General features: G+C 38.5%; 1 protein-coding gene and 1 long non-coding RNA gene across 3 annotated transcripts; one reads left to right on the top strand and one right to left on the bottom strand.

Annotated features, from left to right (window-relative positions):
- The first annotated feature begins 1,448 nt into the window (after positions 1–1,448).
- ddhd2 (DDHD domain containing 2) lies at positions 1,449–15,321 on the top strand. Its single transcript, XM_049468362.1, has 17 exons — positions 1,449–1,554; positions 3,656–3,829; positions 4,699–4,892; positions 6,204–6,293; positions 6,510–6,624; positions 7,004–7,093; positions 7,224–7,365; positions 8,297–8,505; positions 9,279–9,346; positions 9,504–9,647; positions 10,427–10,513; positions 10,948–11,073; positions 11,504–11,659; positions 12,138–12,243; positions 12,379–12,525; positions 12,937–13,081; positions 13,432–15,321. Exons 1-17 carry the CDS (start codon positions 1,527–1,529, stop codon positions 13,508–13,510), a joined length of 2,100 nt encoding a protein of 699 aa, XP_049324319.1. The 5' UTR covers positions 1,449–1,526; the 3' UTR covers positions 13,511–15,321.
- LOC111195058 (uncharacterized) lies at positions 8,500–12,460 on the bottom strand. 2 transcript variants are annotated; one of them, XR_002651449.2, is made up of 3 exons: positions 12,371–12,460; positions 11,519–11,657; positions 8,500–8,717 (listed from the first exon to the last, which is right to left on the bottom strand). It is a non-coding gene; the product is annotated as an uncharacterized LOC111195058 (long non-coding RNA). The 2 variants fall into 2 exon arrangements; XR_007427344.1 differs by lacking the exon at positions 8,500–8,717 and having other exon boundaries at positions 11,120–11,657.
- Positions 15,322–18,134: the final 2,813 nt, after the last annotated feature.

Genomic DNA, 18,134 nt, shown 5'->3' with positions numbered 1-18,134 from the left:
AAGAAATTCGAGTAATTTACTCTTGTTCAGCACAGCTGTTAACTGAAAGCCTGATTTCCAGGTGACTCTACCTCATAAAGCTGACTGAGAAAATGTCCAAAATAAGCAAGATGTGCTATTTGAAGAAACTAAAATGTAAAACATACTCTGGTTTGTTTAACATTTTTGTTTACTAAATAATTCCATATGTTTTAGTTTAGTATGAATCTACAATGTAGAACATTTTAAAATAATGAAAAAACACTGAGTTTAAGGTGTGTTAAAACTTTGGACCGGTACCATATATAATATATATAAGACTTTAAAGGTAGCTATTGTGATAAACAATATAAAGTCAGTGTGTTAGTGAAGGTAAATATTAATAAAGTATATCAGTCCACCTGTCTGATAGTAAATCATTATCATGTGTTGGGAATTTTAGAAGGGAATCTCCCAGGCAGGGAACACCCCTGTGCAGACTGACATTGTGAAAATCTGACCTTTCACCCGGTTATATTTGTGATGTCAGGATCTTGGATGATCATTCCCCATCTATCCTATCCAGAAGTATTGTATAAAAATTGTGTGTGGGTGTGTTTAAATGTTTTGATGTAATGAAATCATACCACATTACAGGCATTTCCGCTATCAAAGGTTAAACAGTGGGACGATTAGACACTTGTGAATCATCTGCCCATAAAGGAGCTGCTGCTGTAAACTTGCCCTACTAAACTCCAGAGACCTGCATACATATCCAGATATACATTTTTAGGTTCCTAGAGTAGATCTTTCTCTTAATCACTACTTATAGCAGATCATAGTATTTCCTAATGTTTAAATGGGTCAAAATTAAAACCTGTGGTCTTGTAAGCATCTCAACATACATAGATAAGATAATGATATTAGCAATGCTAATGCTCCCCAATTTTCTTCTCAATGTAGAAGGCCAGTTACCCAGTCCACTAACCATAGAGCACTACGTACTGTATTCTCTCGGACTCCGGCAACTAATGGAGAAGCAGCATGATCTACTGTAATCTCTCTCAGACTTCGGCTGCTGATGGAGAAGCAGCATGACCTACTGCTCTTTCTCATACTTGTCGCATCTACCCACCTAGAGAGAGCAAGGCCAATTGCGCTCTTAGGGCTCCGGTAGCTGATGGCAAGCTGCATGAAAGGGATTCGAACGTGCAATCCTCTGATCACAGTGACAGCGCTTTAGACCCCTGGAGCACACACCCCTTCAAAACAATTAAAAAAGAATTTCAACACTAACTGATAAAAGTAATGTTTATTAATTGTATTTGCTCTCAGGACCATAACTTACACACACAGTCATCCTGTCCAGAAATTATGATCTGATTATGATCTGATTATGATGACTCATTGATCAGATCAGTGAATGACCTCATGCTGTCACGTGGTCTGATGGGCGTCTGGTTTGGCCTGAGGTGACCTTTCACCTGGTTCAGGTCTGATATAAACACTCAGGAGCTCGCGCAGCTTCAGATCAGTCTGAAACGCCGTTCTCGCGCTTTCTGGGCCTGATGAGTACCCGTATGTCGGAGCTGGAGGGTAAGGCTGTGTTTATATCTGTTAAAGTCTGATTTTCTGCTCCTGTAGTGTGTAATTAGATCTGCGGTCTGATTAATACAGAACTGATCTGATTACCCGGCTGATCCGAGTCTAATCAGACTGTGGGAAGGTCTTTAACGCGGTGTAGAGTTATATAGTTATATTTATATTACAGGGTTTAAAGCGCTGTGCTGTAGTGCTGATTTTATCTGTAGCAGAGCTGTTAGATTATCACTTTTATATTTTACATGTTTCGGGTTTTTAATATTAAAAACACTATATTTGTAGTTATCAGCATGTTTCTGTCCGTCTTTTATTCACTTATTTATTTATTATTTATTTTTATGGCGTAAACAGGACCTTCAGCTGTCCTCCACTCCTTAGCTTCAGCTGCCTTAGCTTCTTTAGCATTAGCTGCTGGTTTGTTTATCTTCTTTATAGTGTTTATTTCTCGTTTGTTTACCTCACAAACAGCTTTGCCAACACCACAGATTATTAATTTACAAATCTGTGGTCATTATTAGCTATTGGTTATGTTGTTGTTAATCTAATTGTGTCATTCTAATAGCCTTTATAATATATAATAATGCAAATAAAAAGGAATATGTAAAGTTATATAATAATAACTAGGGGCATAAACACACTTGTTACTCAAATCCTTGTTGTTTAATTTAAACCTAGTTTAAATATTTAAGATATCTGAAAGAAAATTAGAACATCATTGAAAAGTAATTCAATTCAAACTGTGAAACTCATATATTATATAGATGTATTACACACAGAGTGATCTAATTTAAGTGATTCTTTATTTTATTGTTGATTATGTTTATGGCTTTTAGCCAATGAAAACCCTAACATCTGTGTCTCAGAAAATTTAAATATTATATAAGACCAATTGGTACATTTGGCTGTGTGGGCAGTGTGCCAAGTCCTGCTGGAAAATAAAATCCAAATCTCCATAAAAGTTGTCAGCAGAGGGAAGATTTTCTGGGAAAATATCTCGATATAACACAGTGGACCAACACCAGCAGACGACATGACTCTCCAAAACATCACTGATCATCAGTAAATTTTACATTTTATTTGGAAATCAAGGGAGCAGAGTCTGGAGGAAGAGTGGAGAGACACACAGTCCAAACTGCTTGAGGTCTATTGTGAATTTTCCATAATCAGTTAATGGTTTGGGGAGCCGTGTCATCTGCTAAGTATTTTGCTGCAACTTTTCAAAAAAGCTGAACATGACTATTGTATTATGTAACCTGGCTAAAAGAGAATTTGGCTAACTGTGGGAAAAACACCCTGCTGACGCACAATGATAACGTAGTCAAGTATTGCTCTATACACAGATTTTCAGACACCGAGACAAAAGGTTGTGTGTGTGTGTGTGTGTGTGTGAGAGTGTGAGAGCGAGAGAGCGAGAGATTTTGGTTGCTTCACAGCTGTTACATTCTCAGTCTACAGTATTAAACTGCAGTGACCTGAATTTTCACATTTTAAAACCTTATTACACCACAAAACAGGTAATCTTAAATGCCACTAGTCTATGAATACAGTGGCCTTTTATAACTGTGTAATATACCTTATAAGTAAAATGTTTTCATAATAAACAACCTGTAATATAAAAAAATGGTTCAACCCCATCATTTTGCCCAAAATATTGTGTCTTTTCCTATACAAAACACATGCATTTTTTTTAGTAAAAAAAAGTGTTAAACAATCAAATATGTTAAATAATTTAGATTCTTCTAAGTATTACATTTATCTTTGAGGACAGATCTGCACACTCTTGGTATTTTAATCTCAGTGTCTGGAAAAGTTTTTTCAGCATTTTGAAGGAAGGAGTCCTGGAGGTGCTGAACAATAGCTGCAGTTTTTTTTTTTCATGCTGTGAAGCTCCAGCTCATCCCAATTAAATCACCTCAAATCACCATCTTAGTTCATCAGGTTTAGATTAGGGGATTAATGTGGAGGAGAAACACTGTTTACTATTTACCACATAATTTCATATTTGTCTCAATATTTACAATATTAAATGTACAGTTTAAAAAATCGTAAAAAGAAAGAAAACACATTGAATGAGAAGTTTTGTGATATGTTGCAGGCCTAGGCTCTGAGGGAGGAGGTGGTGGTCCGGACTGGATCATGCTGGACCCCCCAGAGCCGTATGAACCGGTTCAGCACCACTGGTTCTACAACCAGACGTCTGAGGGCAGGGACTGCTGGCAGCCCTTCAGCTATGAGGATTCTCACAGACTCGAGGACGCCTTCACTGGTGGTCTGTAGGACTTTTATTCTACATTAAGTAAAACAGTATAAACTCATTATCAGAACAATATCTGCACCCAGATGAAGATAAAAGTTAGCAGGAACAATAGATGATTAGAAATTTAGACTGATATTTATGGTAATATTTATTTATTTATATCTACACATACCTGCAACATGCCAGACGTCTCAGCATGAAGAAAGTGGTAGAGGTGCCTAATGTTCCTCCTGTGATAATCTATCCCATAATAGCTCCAATATTCTAACTTAGTTCCTGCAGATTGTGTGGTAGGAGTACAGGAGTGTTGATAAAGCGTCCAATAGAATAACATCCCACACATTTTCTATAATGAGGGATAGATCTGGAGATACATCAGCTGGACATGGTTTAGTATCTGCAGTGTCTTGAAGACTCAAAGCTCTTGAGACGCAGCAGCAGCAGTGTGTGGAAGAGCACCGTAGAGCACAATAGAGCACATAGAGAGTGTTCAGTAAAGGTAGAGTCTCTGGTTTCAGAACATCATTAACTTCAGTAACGTTGGGCTGTTAAAGTTCCTGTAATGAAGAGTAAAGGTTTTTTGCCATAATAGCAAAAATCCTGTTGGTTGATTCGTTCTGGGTGCAGCTATTCTTTGACTATGAGTGTATAAATGTATAATTATATAGATTTATGCAGTACTATTACATAGCAATAATAATTAATGAAGTTTACACTCTGTGTGACTTTTATTAGTAATATTTCAATATTTTATTAATGCTTCTAATACAATATTCAGTCACTAAAGCATTAAAAGTAATAGAAAAATAAAGTCAGCGTCTGCAGTTTCTATTAATATTGCATACTGTACATTTATTTACGTTATATATTGTGTGTTATAGTGGGTGAGAGTGAGGGGGAGGTGGTGGTGGCTACAGAGGGAAGGCGTTATGATGTATGTGTGAAAGAGAGGAGGCGGTATGCTGTTTATTGGGACCAGACCTCATCGGAGGTTTGCCGCTGCTCCTGGTTCCATAAGGGTAGTAAAGAGATAAGCTACACCCCCCACACTGAGGACATCAGCAGCCTGCTGGAGGTGAGCCGCACCCACCCCTACTTCAACATCCATTGCTTTCGGTAATAAATATTATACAGTTGAAGTCTGTTAATTTCTCTCTTAAAGGAGAACTCTGGTGTAAAATTGACTTTCGGTGTAGTAAAACATGATAAAAAAGTACTTACCTTTGGTGAATAGCCCACCACTGCTCTCCTACACCTTTTTGAGATCCAGTAATTTTGTGCTGATAAAATAGCTTTTTCCACTGTTATCCAGGCTCAAAGTAGCTCCACATCTCCTTGCTAGAATCCGGAGGTCCCTGACATTTAAAATGAGGCATTAGTAACTTAAAAAGTACACAAGAAGTTTGTCAAAAACCACTGTTTACATCCTGTGCTGCTAGCTTTCATCTTCAAAGAGGTGTGGAGCTAACGGTGTAAAAAGCATTTTATGCGATAGCGATGCGAGTGCTTGGCAAAAAGCACAAAATAACTGGATCTCAGGAAGCTGCAGGAGAGCTGAGGTGTGCTATTCAAATGGTAAGTACTTTTTATCATGTTTTACTACACCAAAAGATCATTTTACACTGGAGTTCTCCTTTAAATGGAGCCACATTTGTGAGAAACATGTATTTGTGATTTGAGCAGTAGAGCTGATATTTTATGTGGGTTTATTCTGCCATTGAGTTGTTTGGTGATTGAGGATTTTCTTGGGACTTCTTGAGTCTCTGATAACCCCTCTTATATGTTTTGTGGAACACAAGCCTAAAGTTGCCCTACAGAACGGACCCCATCTATATCCAGATCAATCAAACGTGGCATTATGCAAATTCTTGGAGCAGCAGATACCTACTGAACACTGTTTAAGAGCCCATGATCACAGGTGCAGCACCTGGGAAGCCAGAGGCTCAAAACAAACATCAATAACAACTGTTTGACTTTGGCAGAGAAGCTTTGACTATTTTTTTCATGGGTTTAATCCACATACTCTGCTCTGCTGCTCATCCCACAAATGCATGTTCCTTACAAATGCGGCTTTATTTAAAATGGAAATTAACAGACTTTGCAACAGTATACGATTTTTGTTTTTGTTAAAGATTCATTGTTACAACAAAGAAATAATCAGCCAAATACAAATTTCCTTACTTTTTGTGCTGGGTGTATATAATTACATCTCTATGAATTGTATTTTCTTATTCCAAATTGTTATTTATTTACTTATGCATGTTTTCTATATTGAGATTTTTGGTTTTAAATGATCATATATAGTACCAAAAAGAGTTCCTCAGAAAATATGAGTTATGTAATGTAGTTTACAGTCTGAATGACCTGAATGATCTGTATTAAACAGGATGCGTATATGATCGCCGTGACTCTGGGAGAATGGAAGAGTAACCTGGAGCTGCCCACAGGAGAAACAGTCATTCTGCACAACCCAAAGGTCTCACTTTCAGCAGATCAACTATCACTCTGATAGTTTGCAATCTTAGTAAAAGACAGTAAATTAGAGATGGTGGGAGTAAGAGTGTATCTGCTCTTATTATTCTAAAAACAATGTGTATTTTAATGTGTATACACTGTGTTAAATGTATGTTATTTAAGCTAGAATTATATTATGAATTAATATTGCTAATTGGTGAACCCTGTACTTTTTTAGCTGATGACGCAGCACCCAAACTACTTCAAGGACTTTCCTCCATCCCCCGGGGAACGCAGCCAGCCCAGAACCCTAAAGAGAGGGATCGAGAATATCCCAGTAGAAATCCCAGAGGGTGAGCATCCAAACACAGATTGCACACAGATCGCAGAGCTATAACAAGCCTGGTTAGCACCCCACCACATCCCCCCCCAACACTGTACTTTATTCTGGCTAGCTCTTACTGTGAGTTTAAGTTGATTGGCTTCTATTGTGCCACCAAGTGAAGACTCAAATAACATAAAAGTGAATGTTTGGTCATCAAACACTACATCGCTCATCTAAAACTGTGTCAAAATTACGTGTTATATGGGAACTTCATTATTATTAATGAGCTCATAATAAACCTAATTATGTGCTTTCTGGCACTCTATAATTCACTGTTATCTGTAAAATGGACTTGAATATTAAAATCACAGCTAAACAGTGATTATTAATTGTGAGTGTTTCTGTAGGAGAGCCCGACATGGTGGATCATCTGGTGTTCATGGTGCACGGGATTGGTCCGGCATGTGACCTGCGCCTCAGAGGCATCGTCCAGTGTGGTGAGTTCAAACGTTCATCATTCAGCAAATACATGAAAACAGACTGAGGTTATTATTCAGTGTCTGAGATGTTAGTGTTTGTTTTTAAGGTTCTTTAATTTCATTATCTTTTATTCTGTTGTGTTTTTAGTAAACGAGTTCCGCAGTGCCTCTCTGGCGCTCATCAGCAGCCACTTCAGCCCCGCCGAGGTCCACCGCTCCATCGGCCGTGTGGAGTTCCTGCCGGTCAACTGGCACAAAGTTCTGCACGGAGAGAGCACCGGAGTGGACCGGTCTGTTAAGAATACATTTCTTTTTATTTCTCCTGTAAAGATAAAAATATAAAACCTTTTAAATCAGGATTAATCAGGAGGGAAGAGCTCTAGAAGTCGTCATCATCATCAGTCCTCACAACAAACTCTCCAACTACGCATTAATATCCACACTACACATTTTATATCATAAAATATTGTAATATAATTATAAATATTACATGTTTTAATGAAAAGAAACATTATAAAAAATTACATATTTGTGTTATATATAATATTAGATATTTTAAACACTTATTATATGCACATAAGATACTTTTAAACATTTCAAAATGTAAAAAGCAACACTAATTATTATTGTGTTATAATTGGGTTAATGGTTAATTTTATTAATGACCAGAACATTTACCTCATCATAATATCATAATATGTGTTTATAGAGGTTTATTTTACAGAACAGTAAACATCTGTTAGAAACAGCAATAATTAAGGCCCAATATTTTAAATTTTTTCCCTTTTTTTCGTATTTTTCCCTCCTTTCACATTTTTATTTTAACTAAAATTATTCTGTGATTCCAGACCATGTTCTTCATCATTAAAGAATGAAAAATAATCCCTAAATAATACTGTCAATATTAATATAATCAATATCACATGTGATCAGATTTTTACAATTTATTTTATATGTTTAAAGTTTTTATATGTATCACAGTTTTACTAGTTAATACACAAAATAAATAAATAGAAAACCCACACATCCAATCCCTCACATTTGATATACAGAACAATAATGTATTTGTATCTTTATTTTTAATTTTATCTTTTTAAATTGATCCCAACAGTGTGTTACTAAAGAGGTTTTAAACATGTATAAAAATGTTTAAAAATATTCTTCCTGTATTCTGTATTCATCCTTGGTTAACCCGAGTGTCCCTCTTCTCCTGTTAAACAGAGATATCGAGCGGATCACGTTGCCCAGCATCAGCCGTCTGAGACAGTTCAGCAATGACACGGTGCTGGACCTGTTCTTCTACAACAGCCCCACCTACTGCCAGACCATAGTGGACACAGTAGCGTCTGAGATAAACCGCCTGCACAGCCTGTTTCTGCTCCGGCACCCAAACTTCTCCGGCGCCGTGTCTGTGGCCGGGCACAGTCTGGGTCAGTACCTCTTAGATTATAGTTCACTTATTGGGACTCTGAATGGAGCAGCCGTTTAAGTGTTGACTCTGTTCTCGGGAGTTCGCTGGTGATACCCCAGCCATACGTCAGTGATTGGGAGTGTGGAAGTCCCAGAGAGTATAACTGTCCACTCTCTGTTTGTTTGGGTTTGTAAGACAGTCCTCCCTCCTCAAATCATTTAGCATGAGAATCTGTTGGCGAACAGAACAGAATTTACATTAGTGTTCTCCTCCAAGCGTTTTTGATCTGCAGTGATATTATGTTACAAACTGTAAAATACTGTTGAGAAAAATGTAGTATACTACATTTATATATATATTGTATATTATAAGTATTGCCAATAGAAAAGTACCCTTTGCAATAGATAAACAAATTATTTAAAGCTATTGGTACCATGCCTAATACTCACATTAGTTTGGTAATTTGATGCTGAATGCCATCATATCAGAATCTAGTCAAAATCTTCTTTGGACAGCAGAAACATTTACTTCAACTAAAGCTTATTTTAATAGTCTAATAGAAAAATATATATGACTGTGTGCATATAGTGTAGCATCATGTGATTAGAGAGCTCTAGATAATAGGGAAGGGACTAGAATTTAATAAACTGGGGAGTTGAAATTAATATTCAGGCTGTAACGAAGCCAGACTGTGAAATTATGTGTATAAAGATAAGATATATTTTATTATTGTTAATATTAATCTTAGAAACAATTCAAAGGCATTTGATGTAGTTTTTAATTATTTTGCAGGCTCTTTGATCCTGTTTGACCTTCTGACCAATCAGAAAGCAGCATCAGAGACCTCCGAGCCAGAAGAGGTTTGTAATGGATTTTTTATATTTTTTTTGTACATTCATTTCATTTTACAGTAAATACACGGACATGCCAAAAGTCATTTGCCATGTTTTAAAGCAGCCAACCTCTGGAAGATGAACTTGAAATTCACTTTTTTAAGTGGGACTTTGTATCTTTTAGGTCTCAGAGAACACAGAAGACTTCAGCTCCTCCTCAGAGCCACCCTGCAGTTCCTCAGACAGCCTGGAGGAGGTGCTGACGAGCATGGGGCTGGAGGAACATCTGAGAAAATTGCAGAAAGAGCAAGTGGACATGGAGGCTCTGGTGAGGCTTCAGTGGTGAATTAGGTTTTAATTAATTAGGACTAGAGATTTGACTGTGACTCAGGACGTCTTAAGACTAGCCTTGATGCAGACTCATGCTTTAGACTTGTACCCACAGACTTAAAACTTGGACTTCACTCAAGACTCAGGAATAGACTCAGACTCTGCAGGAACATGAGGCTTAAAACTCGTACCCCAGACTCATACCCAGACTCACAATGGTACTCTGTTTCAAGACTAATCATTCGGTCGAGTCAGTCTCCCACTTCAGACTCATACACAAAGACTCAAATCTTGAATCGACTCAAGACTTGAGTCACACTTAAGATTTGAGTCAGATTCGAGTCTAGACTTCCTCCTGAAGGTGAGTCTCAGTATAGACTCATGCTTCAGACTCAAAACATTGCTCAGACTAGCACCTAAAGACTAGTTTCTTAACACAGACTCCCACTTCAGATTCATACCTTCAAAAATAATCTCAGACTTATAGCTAAAGATGAGTCTTGAGATGAGGCTTGAGAGTTGACTCAAGACTCTCATCCAGACTTTTGAGATATTCAAATCAGGGACACCAAACGTTTCACAATACAGGAGAACAATCACAGACTGGTCCTTCTGGTCCTACACAGTTCACACTTCGTCTACTATATCTGGAACCACACTAGGACCTGTAGCATGTAGTGAAATGTGGTGAGATGGTAGTGTGTATGTGGTGCTGATTCGAGGGTTCTGGTGTGACCCGGTTTCTCACGTTGACCCTCCCATCTCTCTGGTGTGCAGATGCTGTGTTCTGAGGGGGATCTAAAGGAGCTGGGGATCCCACTCGGCCCTCGCAAGAAGATCCTGCACTGTGTGAAGAAGTGGAAGGTGAGGCTGTGATTTGATTGATAATGTGGTTCTGCAGCTTTAACTGTGGGCTGAGGGAACCGGGCTGAGTCGAGCCGGGACAGGGACACTTCCTGAGACTGGGCAGATTGGGCGGTGCTGGGGGAGGGTTGGGGTGTTCATCTGGAAACCGAGGCTGATAACCGCTATTGTTTCAGCATTCCTCCTCTGACTCTGCGAAACGTCTTGGCACGATGAATGATAATACGTAAATCTACAGTAGTTCATAAACCACTTTATTGTCTCTCAATAAAGTGTTGCTGGAAGGTTATTTAACATATTTGTGAACAGTTTAAAGATACTTTATCCAAAAAAAGGTGTTATTGCTCCACTTGTGTATTGAGCACTTTTGAGATGTGAGATATGAGATAAATCTAGTAAAACATTTCATTTTTGTTCGTTCGCTCTTGATCCAGCTCCAGGCTCCTGCTGTCCAAACTGACAAACATTCCCAGAATTCATCTAAACTCCAGACCATCCAGGAGACCCCTCCCACCACCAGTGCTGTGGACTACCAGCACTTTGACGTCGGCATCGGACAGGTAATACATCACCTGCTTGAGCTGCAGCTCAAATCAAAGTGCAGAATTAATGATTTGATTATTTTTTTTATTTGGAACTTTAGTTTGATCTGCTGAACTACAGAAAATTATATACAGAACTGTGATGTTATAACTATGTAGCGTAGAGTAGAGTAATCTACAGAGTGGTAGAGTAGAGTACAATAGAGTAATCTACAGGGTTGTAGAATACAGTAGAGTACAGTAGAGTAGAGTACAGTGGAGTATTCTACAGGGTTGTAGAATACAGTAGAGTACTCTACAGAGTTGTAGAGTACAGACCTTATGAGGTCTGCGTATTTTGATTGCATGATTTAGCTCCACATAAGAAATCTTACAGATGTCAAAAGTCCAGTAAAAGAAAAATGTTCAATTCAGGCTTTTAAAAGAGGAGTCCTGCTCTGTCCTGCAGGTGTCGATCGATTACCCCCAGCTGGTGTTCCACCCGCAGGCCTTCTTCGCCTTCGGATCACCCATAGGAATGTTCCTGACAGTCAGAGGGCTGAAGAGGATCCACCCCAACTACAGCTTCCCCACCTGCAGGAGCTTCTACAACATCTTCCATCCTGTAAGAGCAAAATTATTAAAGTGTATATAGTGGTAATTTGTTTTATTATACCGATTTGCTATATTAGTTTTATTTGACATTAGTCATGCTTTTAAAATAAACTTAAAGCACTAGTCCTTAATTTTGTTTCTTTTAAATTGAAAATAGTGTTTCTAACTGGGGAGAGGGAAACATATTATAATAAATCTTAAACATGGTGGTCTAATGGGTACCAAAACCTACAGAAACCTTTTTCTGTCCATGACAGCTTTTGCAGGTCATGTGTCCAACTAGGATACTGCTAATCCTTTGCTAAAATAACAATATTCATTTACTCTGAAAAAAGATTATGCCACAATGCATGTTTTAAAAGTACCTTTTAGCATGATCTGTGCACATCTGTTACACATCTGACCAAAAACAGACTAACACCTTTTAACCTTTTAATGCATTCATTTAAAACATTTCTGATGATAATCTGACATCTGCTCGTGCTCAGTTCGACCCGGTGGCATATCGGATAGAGCCCATGATTCTGTCTCCAGATATGGACGTCCCACCCATGCTGATGCCCCACCACAAAGGGAGGAAGAGGATGCACCTGGGTAACTTATCACTTTGTTAACAAAATGCAAACATCTGTAACAGGAGTGTGAATACATTTGATTGTTATTATAATAGGAACAACAATGAAAAAGTAGTGATGTTTTGTGTGTGTTTGTATGTATATACTGTAACAGAGCTGAAGGAGGGTCTAACTCGCGTGGGTTCGGATCTTCTGGGCTCGTTACGGACGGTGTGGCAGAGCTTTTCCCAGCTGCCTGTTCCAGCATTGGCTGAAGGGGGCGCTACAGCAGCAGCAGCACATCTAAATGAGGATATGGAGAGTAAGTATTCAGGATTTTTTTTTTATTTTTTTTTATCCCATTTCTCCCCAATTTTAAAGGCCAGTTACCCAACCCATTGATTAGGACACTCCCTATCACTAGTGATGCCCCAACACACCAGGAGCGTGAAGACTAGCACACACCTCCTTGATACATGTGAAGTCAGACTCCGCCTCTTTACGCATTACTGCTGATGCAGCATTACAGAGTAGCATCACAGCGTGCTCGGAGGAAAGCGCAGAGACTCAGCTCACAGACGCCTTGTGCTGATCCACATCACCCTAGGAGTGATTAGGGGAAAGAGCGCCATCTACACACCCAGAGAGATGGCATCCATTGCTGCTGACACAGATGTGCAGAAGTACAGAAGTATTGTGAATAGAATAAGACTCCTTTGTCCTTTTTTTTCAGCGTCTGTGATGGAGAACGAGGACAGGAAGGAGGTGACTGTAGGGAAGCTGAACGGTGGTCGACGGATTGATTACGTCCTTCAGGAGACACCGATCGAGAGCTTTAACGAGTACCTGTTCGCCATCCAGAGTCACCTGTGCTACTGGTGAGACAGACACACAGACACAGAGTACAGTAAGTCATGCTGCTTCTACATCAGCAGCCGGAGTCTGAGAGAGTGTACAGTAAGATTATGCTGCTTCTCCATCAGCAGCCGGAGTCTGAGAGAGAGATAGTACCGAAGATGATGCTGTTTTTCTCTGGTTAGGTATACTAGTACAGTAGGTGGTGCTCTCCCCCCTCATCACTCCCATTTTGATGCTGGTTGGTACAGGCGTCTGTTAGCTGATGTATCAGAGCTGGTGATACCAGCAGTCCTGACCATATAAGTGCAGTGTTAGCCTAGCATCTCCTGCTGTAGAACATCTTATAAACACTGCTTATTTATTTCTGCAGGGAGTCTGAAGACACAGCGCTGCTGGTTCTGAAGGAGATCTACGGGAACGGTCCGTCCGGAACTTCTGCTCAGCAGTAGCAGGTCCAGTCCAGGAGTCTTCTGTGTGTGTAATGAAGACGTGTGGTGTTACACTGCCAAAACCTTGTGTGCTCGCTTGTGCTCCATGTTGATGTTTACATATGTAACCACTGACTGGCAATACTCCGCTTCCTGTCCTGATGGGCCAAGTGTGACTTCCAGTCCCCTAACCTGCATAAAACCAGCAGCACAAACTGGTTAAAAAAGGGGAACAACAACAGTTTTCAACAACAGCTAATCTTGGTTATTCAGATCTTTTTCACAGACTGTGATTTTACCACGTTTCCCTGAACTTACTCTGACATCAGCGAAATCTGGACAGCCAGAAACAACATGTAATTTTAGCTAAGCAGATCCAAAGCACAATTAAAGATGGTTTAAAATGAAAACATAATCATATTTGTAAAGACGTGACAAACAGAAAACCTGCTAAACAAGTGCGAGTGAGAGTCCTAATCCAGTTTTTGCTTCTCCAATCTGATCTATGTATTTAATCTCGAAGTATCAATGCAGAATATCGTCCAACACCAATCTGAACCAAGTACTTAATGCTAAATAGCGTTCAATAGAAATCTGATCTAAGTACTTTAACACAGTGTATCGTCCAATAGCAACCTAATCCAAGTATTTTAATGCTAATTATTGTTCAATAAAAATCTGATACAAGTACCATAATGTAGAGTATCATTCCGTAGCAGTCTCTTCAGTGTATTTTAATTCTGAATATCGGTTAATACCGATCTGATAAAAGTACTTTAATTTTGAGTATCGATTACAACCAATGTTGTCCAGTACCAATCTAAACAGAATACTTGTTGAGTAATTAATACCAACCCAATTCGAGTACTTTAATGTTGCGTATCGGTAAATACTGATCTGACCCGAGTACATTAATGTAGATTATTATTTAATAGAAGTCTGTTCAGAGTATTCTAATTCTGAATATTGATGAATACTGATCTGATCAAAGTACTTTAATATTGAGTATAGGTAAATACCGATCCAATTCAAGTACTCCAATGTTGAGTAACGCTCAGTACTGTTATGATCCATGTATCTTAATTCTCAGTATTGTCCAATTACCCATTCAAAGTTCTTTAATGTTGAGTAATGTTCAATACTGATCTGATCTGGCAACGTCTGGTTCTCAGCAGAACGTCAGCAGGTTTTCTGTTCTGTTTTAAGTTCAGGGAGACGAGCTGTTAAACCAGCTGTCTGTGCTAAATAATTATGAGCTACAGATTAATCAGATCAGGATTAGACTGAGAAACACTGGATGGATTATTCCGTTAATGACCTGCCAGTGATCAGATAAGCAGAACCGCATTTGGATCCGTGATCCAGGTTTGAGTACCTCTGTTTTTCTTTGCCACGTTTTCAGCGAGGCCAGTGATCCGTTCCAGGTTTTCCTCTCAGCCCCTAACACTAAATCAGAACCTCCATCTCGGGTTCTGAGACCTGACGCATGGCACGTGTGCATTACCCTGCTCCGGCATGCCTGAACCAGCTCGCAAGGGCTGTAATAACCTGGCCAGATGTGCCAGGTGTGCTGGAGCAGCCCCTGCAGTAGGAGGTAGACATGGGTGCTGGGTTTCACCTGTCAGTATCGTGAAGATGAGCTGAACAATGGAGACCCTGCGCTCAGTCTGCCCCGCTGTGTAAACTGAACCTCATTTATGTGTGTAAACACTATTTATTGCCTCTGTAACCATAACCAGTGTTTTTGTAATTTTTCCATGAAAAAATAATGAAGATTGCTCACACTGTATGCATTATGTATGAAGTTTTATATTAAATATTTTACTAATCTATTCACTATGTCTTGTATTGTCCTGTTTGATGCTAGTTTACAGTATTATTTAAATTCTGGGAACTGTAAGGGTGCTGAATTTGAGAACTCCCATGACTTGATTATGGAAGCTTGGGTTGTTGGTTCACAGGCCGGGACAATTGTTTAAACCATAAGTCAACAGCAACAATTTGTTCAGGGGAACTGTGGAAGCCAAGATCTCAGAAAGAGACTACTCATATGCTGCTAAGATAGGCAAATCCAAACCTGCATGAAAGTGGCATAAAATATGACCTCTGTTAAATTTCATGCAGTAATTCATGTGCGCTTATTTGGTACAGGACTCAAGCCTTGCTCTTAGAACCTCAGGATGCAGACCATATGTGTCTGTTTCTAAGACAGGGATTATACATGTCATTCCCTATGTTTTTCTTTCAATGAAAAATCTTCATTCAAAATGCTGTTTAGTCCAAAGCTATACTTAAACCATGTATAGCAAACTGCATCTACATTTACTAGTGTTTACAATATTTATGTACATTTACTGTATTTGCTATATTTACATGACTTATGACCAACACTAGAGTAATGCTGGGCAAGGCTAATGTTGCGATAGAGATACTAATATCACGGTAGCAATGCTGGATTAAGCCTACAGTTGCTGCTGATAAAGATTTATGCATAAACAACCTATCAAAAGTTTAGACACACTGAATTTAGTGTGTTTTCCTTGTTTATACTCTTTAAACTATGAAAAAAAACATGGAGTTATGTAGTAATCAAAAAAGTGTTAAAAAAAACAGAATGTTTTATATTTTACATTCTTCAAAGTAGCACATCTTGCTTAGATGACAGCTTTGCACATCTTTGCATTTTCTTAGTCAGCTTCATGAGGTAGAGTCACCGGAAATGTCTTTCAGTTAACAGCTGTGCTAAACTCGTCAACTTGAAGTATCTTCAAGTGCAGTTGCAAACACCATTGAACATTATGATGAAACTGGCTCTCATCAGGAACACTCCAGTAAAAGAACACATCAGATTGCAGTGGTGATGATTCTATATCTACTGTAACTGTAGATTAACTCTTATTTATAAACACCAATAGACAGAAAGACTCCACCCACATAGATGACGATGAGATGTAGAATGACGTAGCAAAGTTGTTTAGTCGCTTAGTCACTAAACTGCAGTGTGAAACCCAAACTAACTGGACTGAAAACAGAACAGATTAAAAAGCTTAGTTTGGACTTTCAGATGTGAACATGCACTCAGTCAGTCATGAAAAGTAAAGTTGTCTTTTCTAGTTGCCTGCTGGTCTGGTAGGTGGCAATAATAGTAAACATGTACAATATCAGATATGGGCCCTTTAAAGCGGACTTGTCTCTTTAAAGGCACATTCCTAGCATATCCAGCAGCCCAGCGGGAAACTCCAATCATTTCCCATATTACCAAACATCCTCTTCCTTACAGAGGCATGTTGGCCTGCCTACTCTCACCCTCACACACACACACACACACTCTCACACGCACACTCACACACTTCAGTCTGCTTTACTTCTCATTCATACACACACACACACTCACACGCTCTGCTCCACTTTTCCTGTTAGCGGATCAGCAGACCAGCCAAAGCTCTTTAACTCCGGAAAGCTCAGAAACTTCTGATCCCCAAACTCTTCTGTACTCTTCAAAACTCTCCAGAACTTTTCAAAACTCTAGAGAACTCTTCAGAACTCTACAGAAATCTTCAGAACTCTTCAAAACTCCACAGAACTCTACAAAACTCTACAGATCTCTTTAGAACTATTAAACATTCTAGAGAACCCAACTGTTCAGAACCCAACAGAAATCTACAGACATCTAAAGGACTCTTCTGAACTCTACAAAAATCTAAAGAACCCTTCAGAACTCTTCAAAACTCTACAAATCTCTCCAGAACTCTTCAGAAATCCACAGAACTCTTCCTAACACATTAAAGCTCTACAATCTTCTGAACTCTTAAAACTCTACAGACATCTTTTCAAAACTGTACAGAAATCTTCAGAACTCTACAGACAGTGGTGAGTAGTGTCTGATCTCTGATTTAATCAGATCTAGAAACATCAGATTTAGAAATGAATTACCTATATTGGAAAAATATGGGAGATTCACAGTGTTCTGTGGTTCACAGCTATAAGAGCAAAAAACATTGACCCCAGTTTGATCCACTACCTGTTGCTTCCTGATGTACTCTACGCTCATTACTATAAATGAACAGTGCATTGTGGGATTTTCAGGTGTTGATTTAGATATACGTAGAAGCCTAAACAAGAATCTGTTTTGGTCACAGTCTGTGTTAGCTTTTCACACTGTTTCTATGATGACCTTCAGGTTTCATGTCTCAGTGTTTAATTATCATTTGCACAACGTGTCCGGACACTGTTCATGCATACATTGAAAGGTTATGGTGTATGGTGGGGTAGTCTGCATCAGGGAAGCACTAATATACTTATATACTAAATATATACTAATTAAACAGAAATATAATGATATATATTGATATATATTGATAGAAATATATATGAAATATAATGATATATGTATATATACAGGATCTTCTTGTTTCTTGTTAATTATATATATATATAATTAACAAGAAACAAGAGGATCCTGTATATATACATATATCATAAATTAGTTTTAGCAGTTTTTTTTAGTTCTTTACACAGGATCCTCTTGTTTCTTGTTAATTATATATATATATAATTAACAAGAAACAAGAGGATCCTGTGTAAAGAACTAAAAAAAACTGCTAAAACTAATTTAGAACTCCATAGCAGTAAAATTATACAATAT

This window comes from Astyanax mexicanus, chromosome 20 (genome assembly GCF_023375975.1).
Source record: "Astyanax mexicanus isolate ESR-SI-001 chromosome 20, AstMex3_surface, whole genome shotgun sequence".
Lineage (NCBI taxonomy): Eukaryota > Metazoa > Chordata > Actinopteri > Characiformes > Acestrorhamphidae > Astyanax > Astyanax mexicanus.
The sequence above is the reverse complement of the archived record's forward strand: the minus strand, read 5'-3'. Positions and strand labels throughout refer to the sequence as shown.

Excerpts from the sequence above, each read along its gene's own strand:
- ddhd2 (XM_049468362.1), top strand. The coding sequence starts at position 1,527 with ATGAGTACCCGTATGTCGGAGCTGGAGG. Across the intron at positions 10,514-10,947 it reads ACTGTGTGAAGAAGTGGAAG|CTCCAGGCTCCTGCTGTCCA; the intron begins GTGAGGCTGTGA and ends CTCTTGATCCAG. Across the intron at positions 11,074-11,503 it reads TTGACGTCGGCATCGGACAG|GTGTCGATCGATTACCCCCA; the intron begins GTAATACATCAC and ends TCTGTCCTGCAG.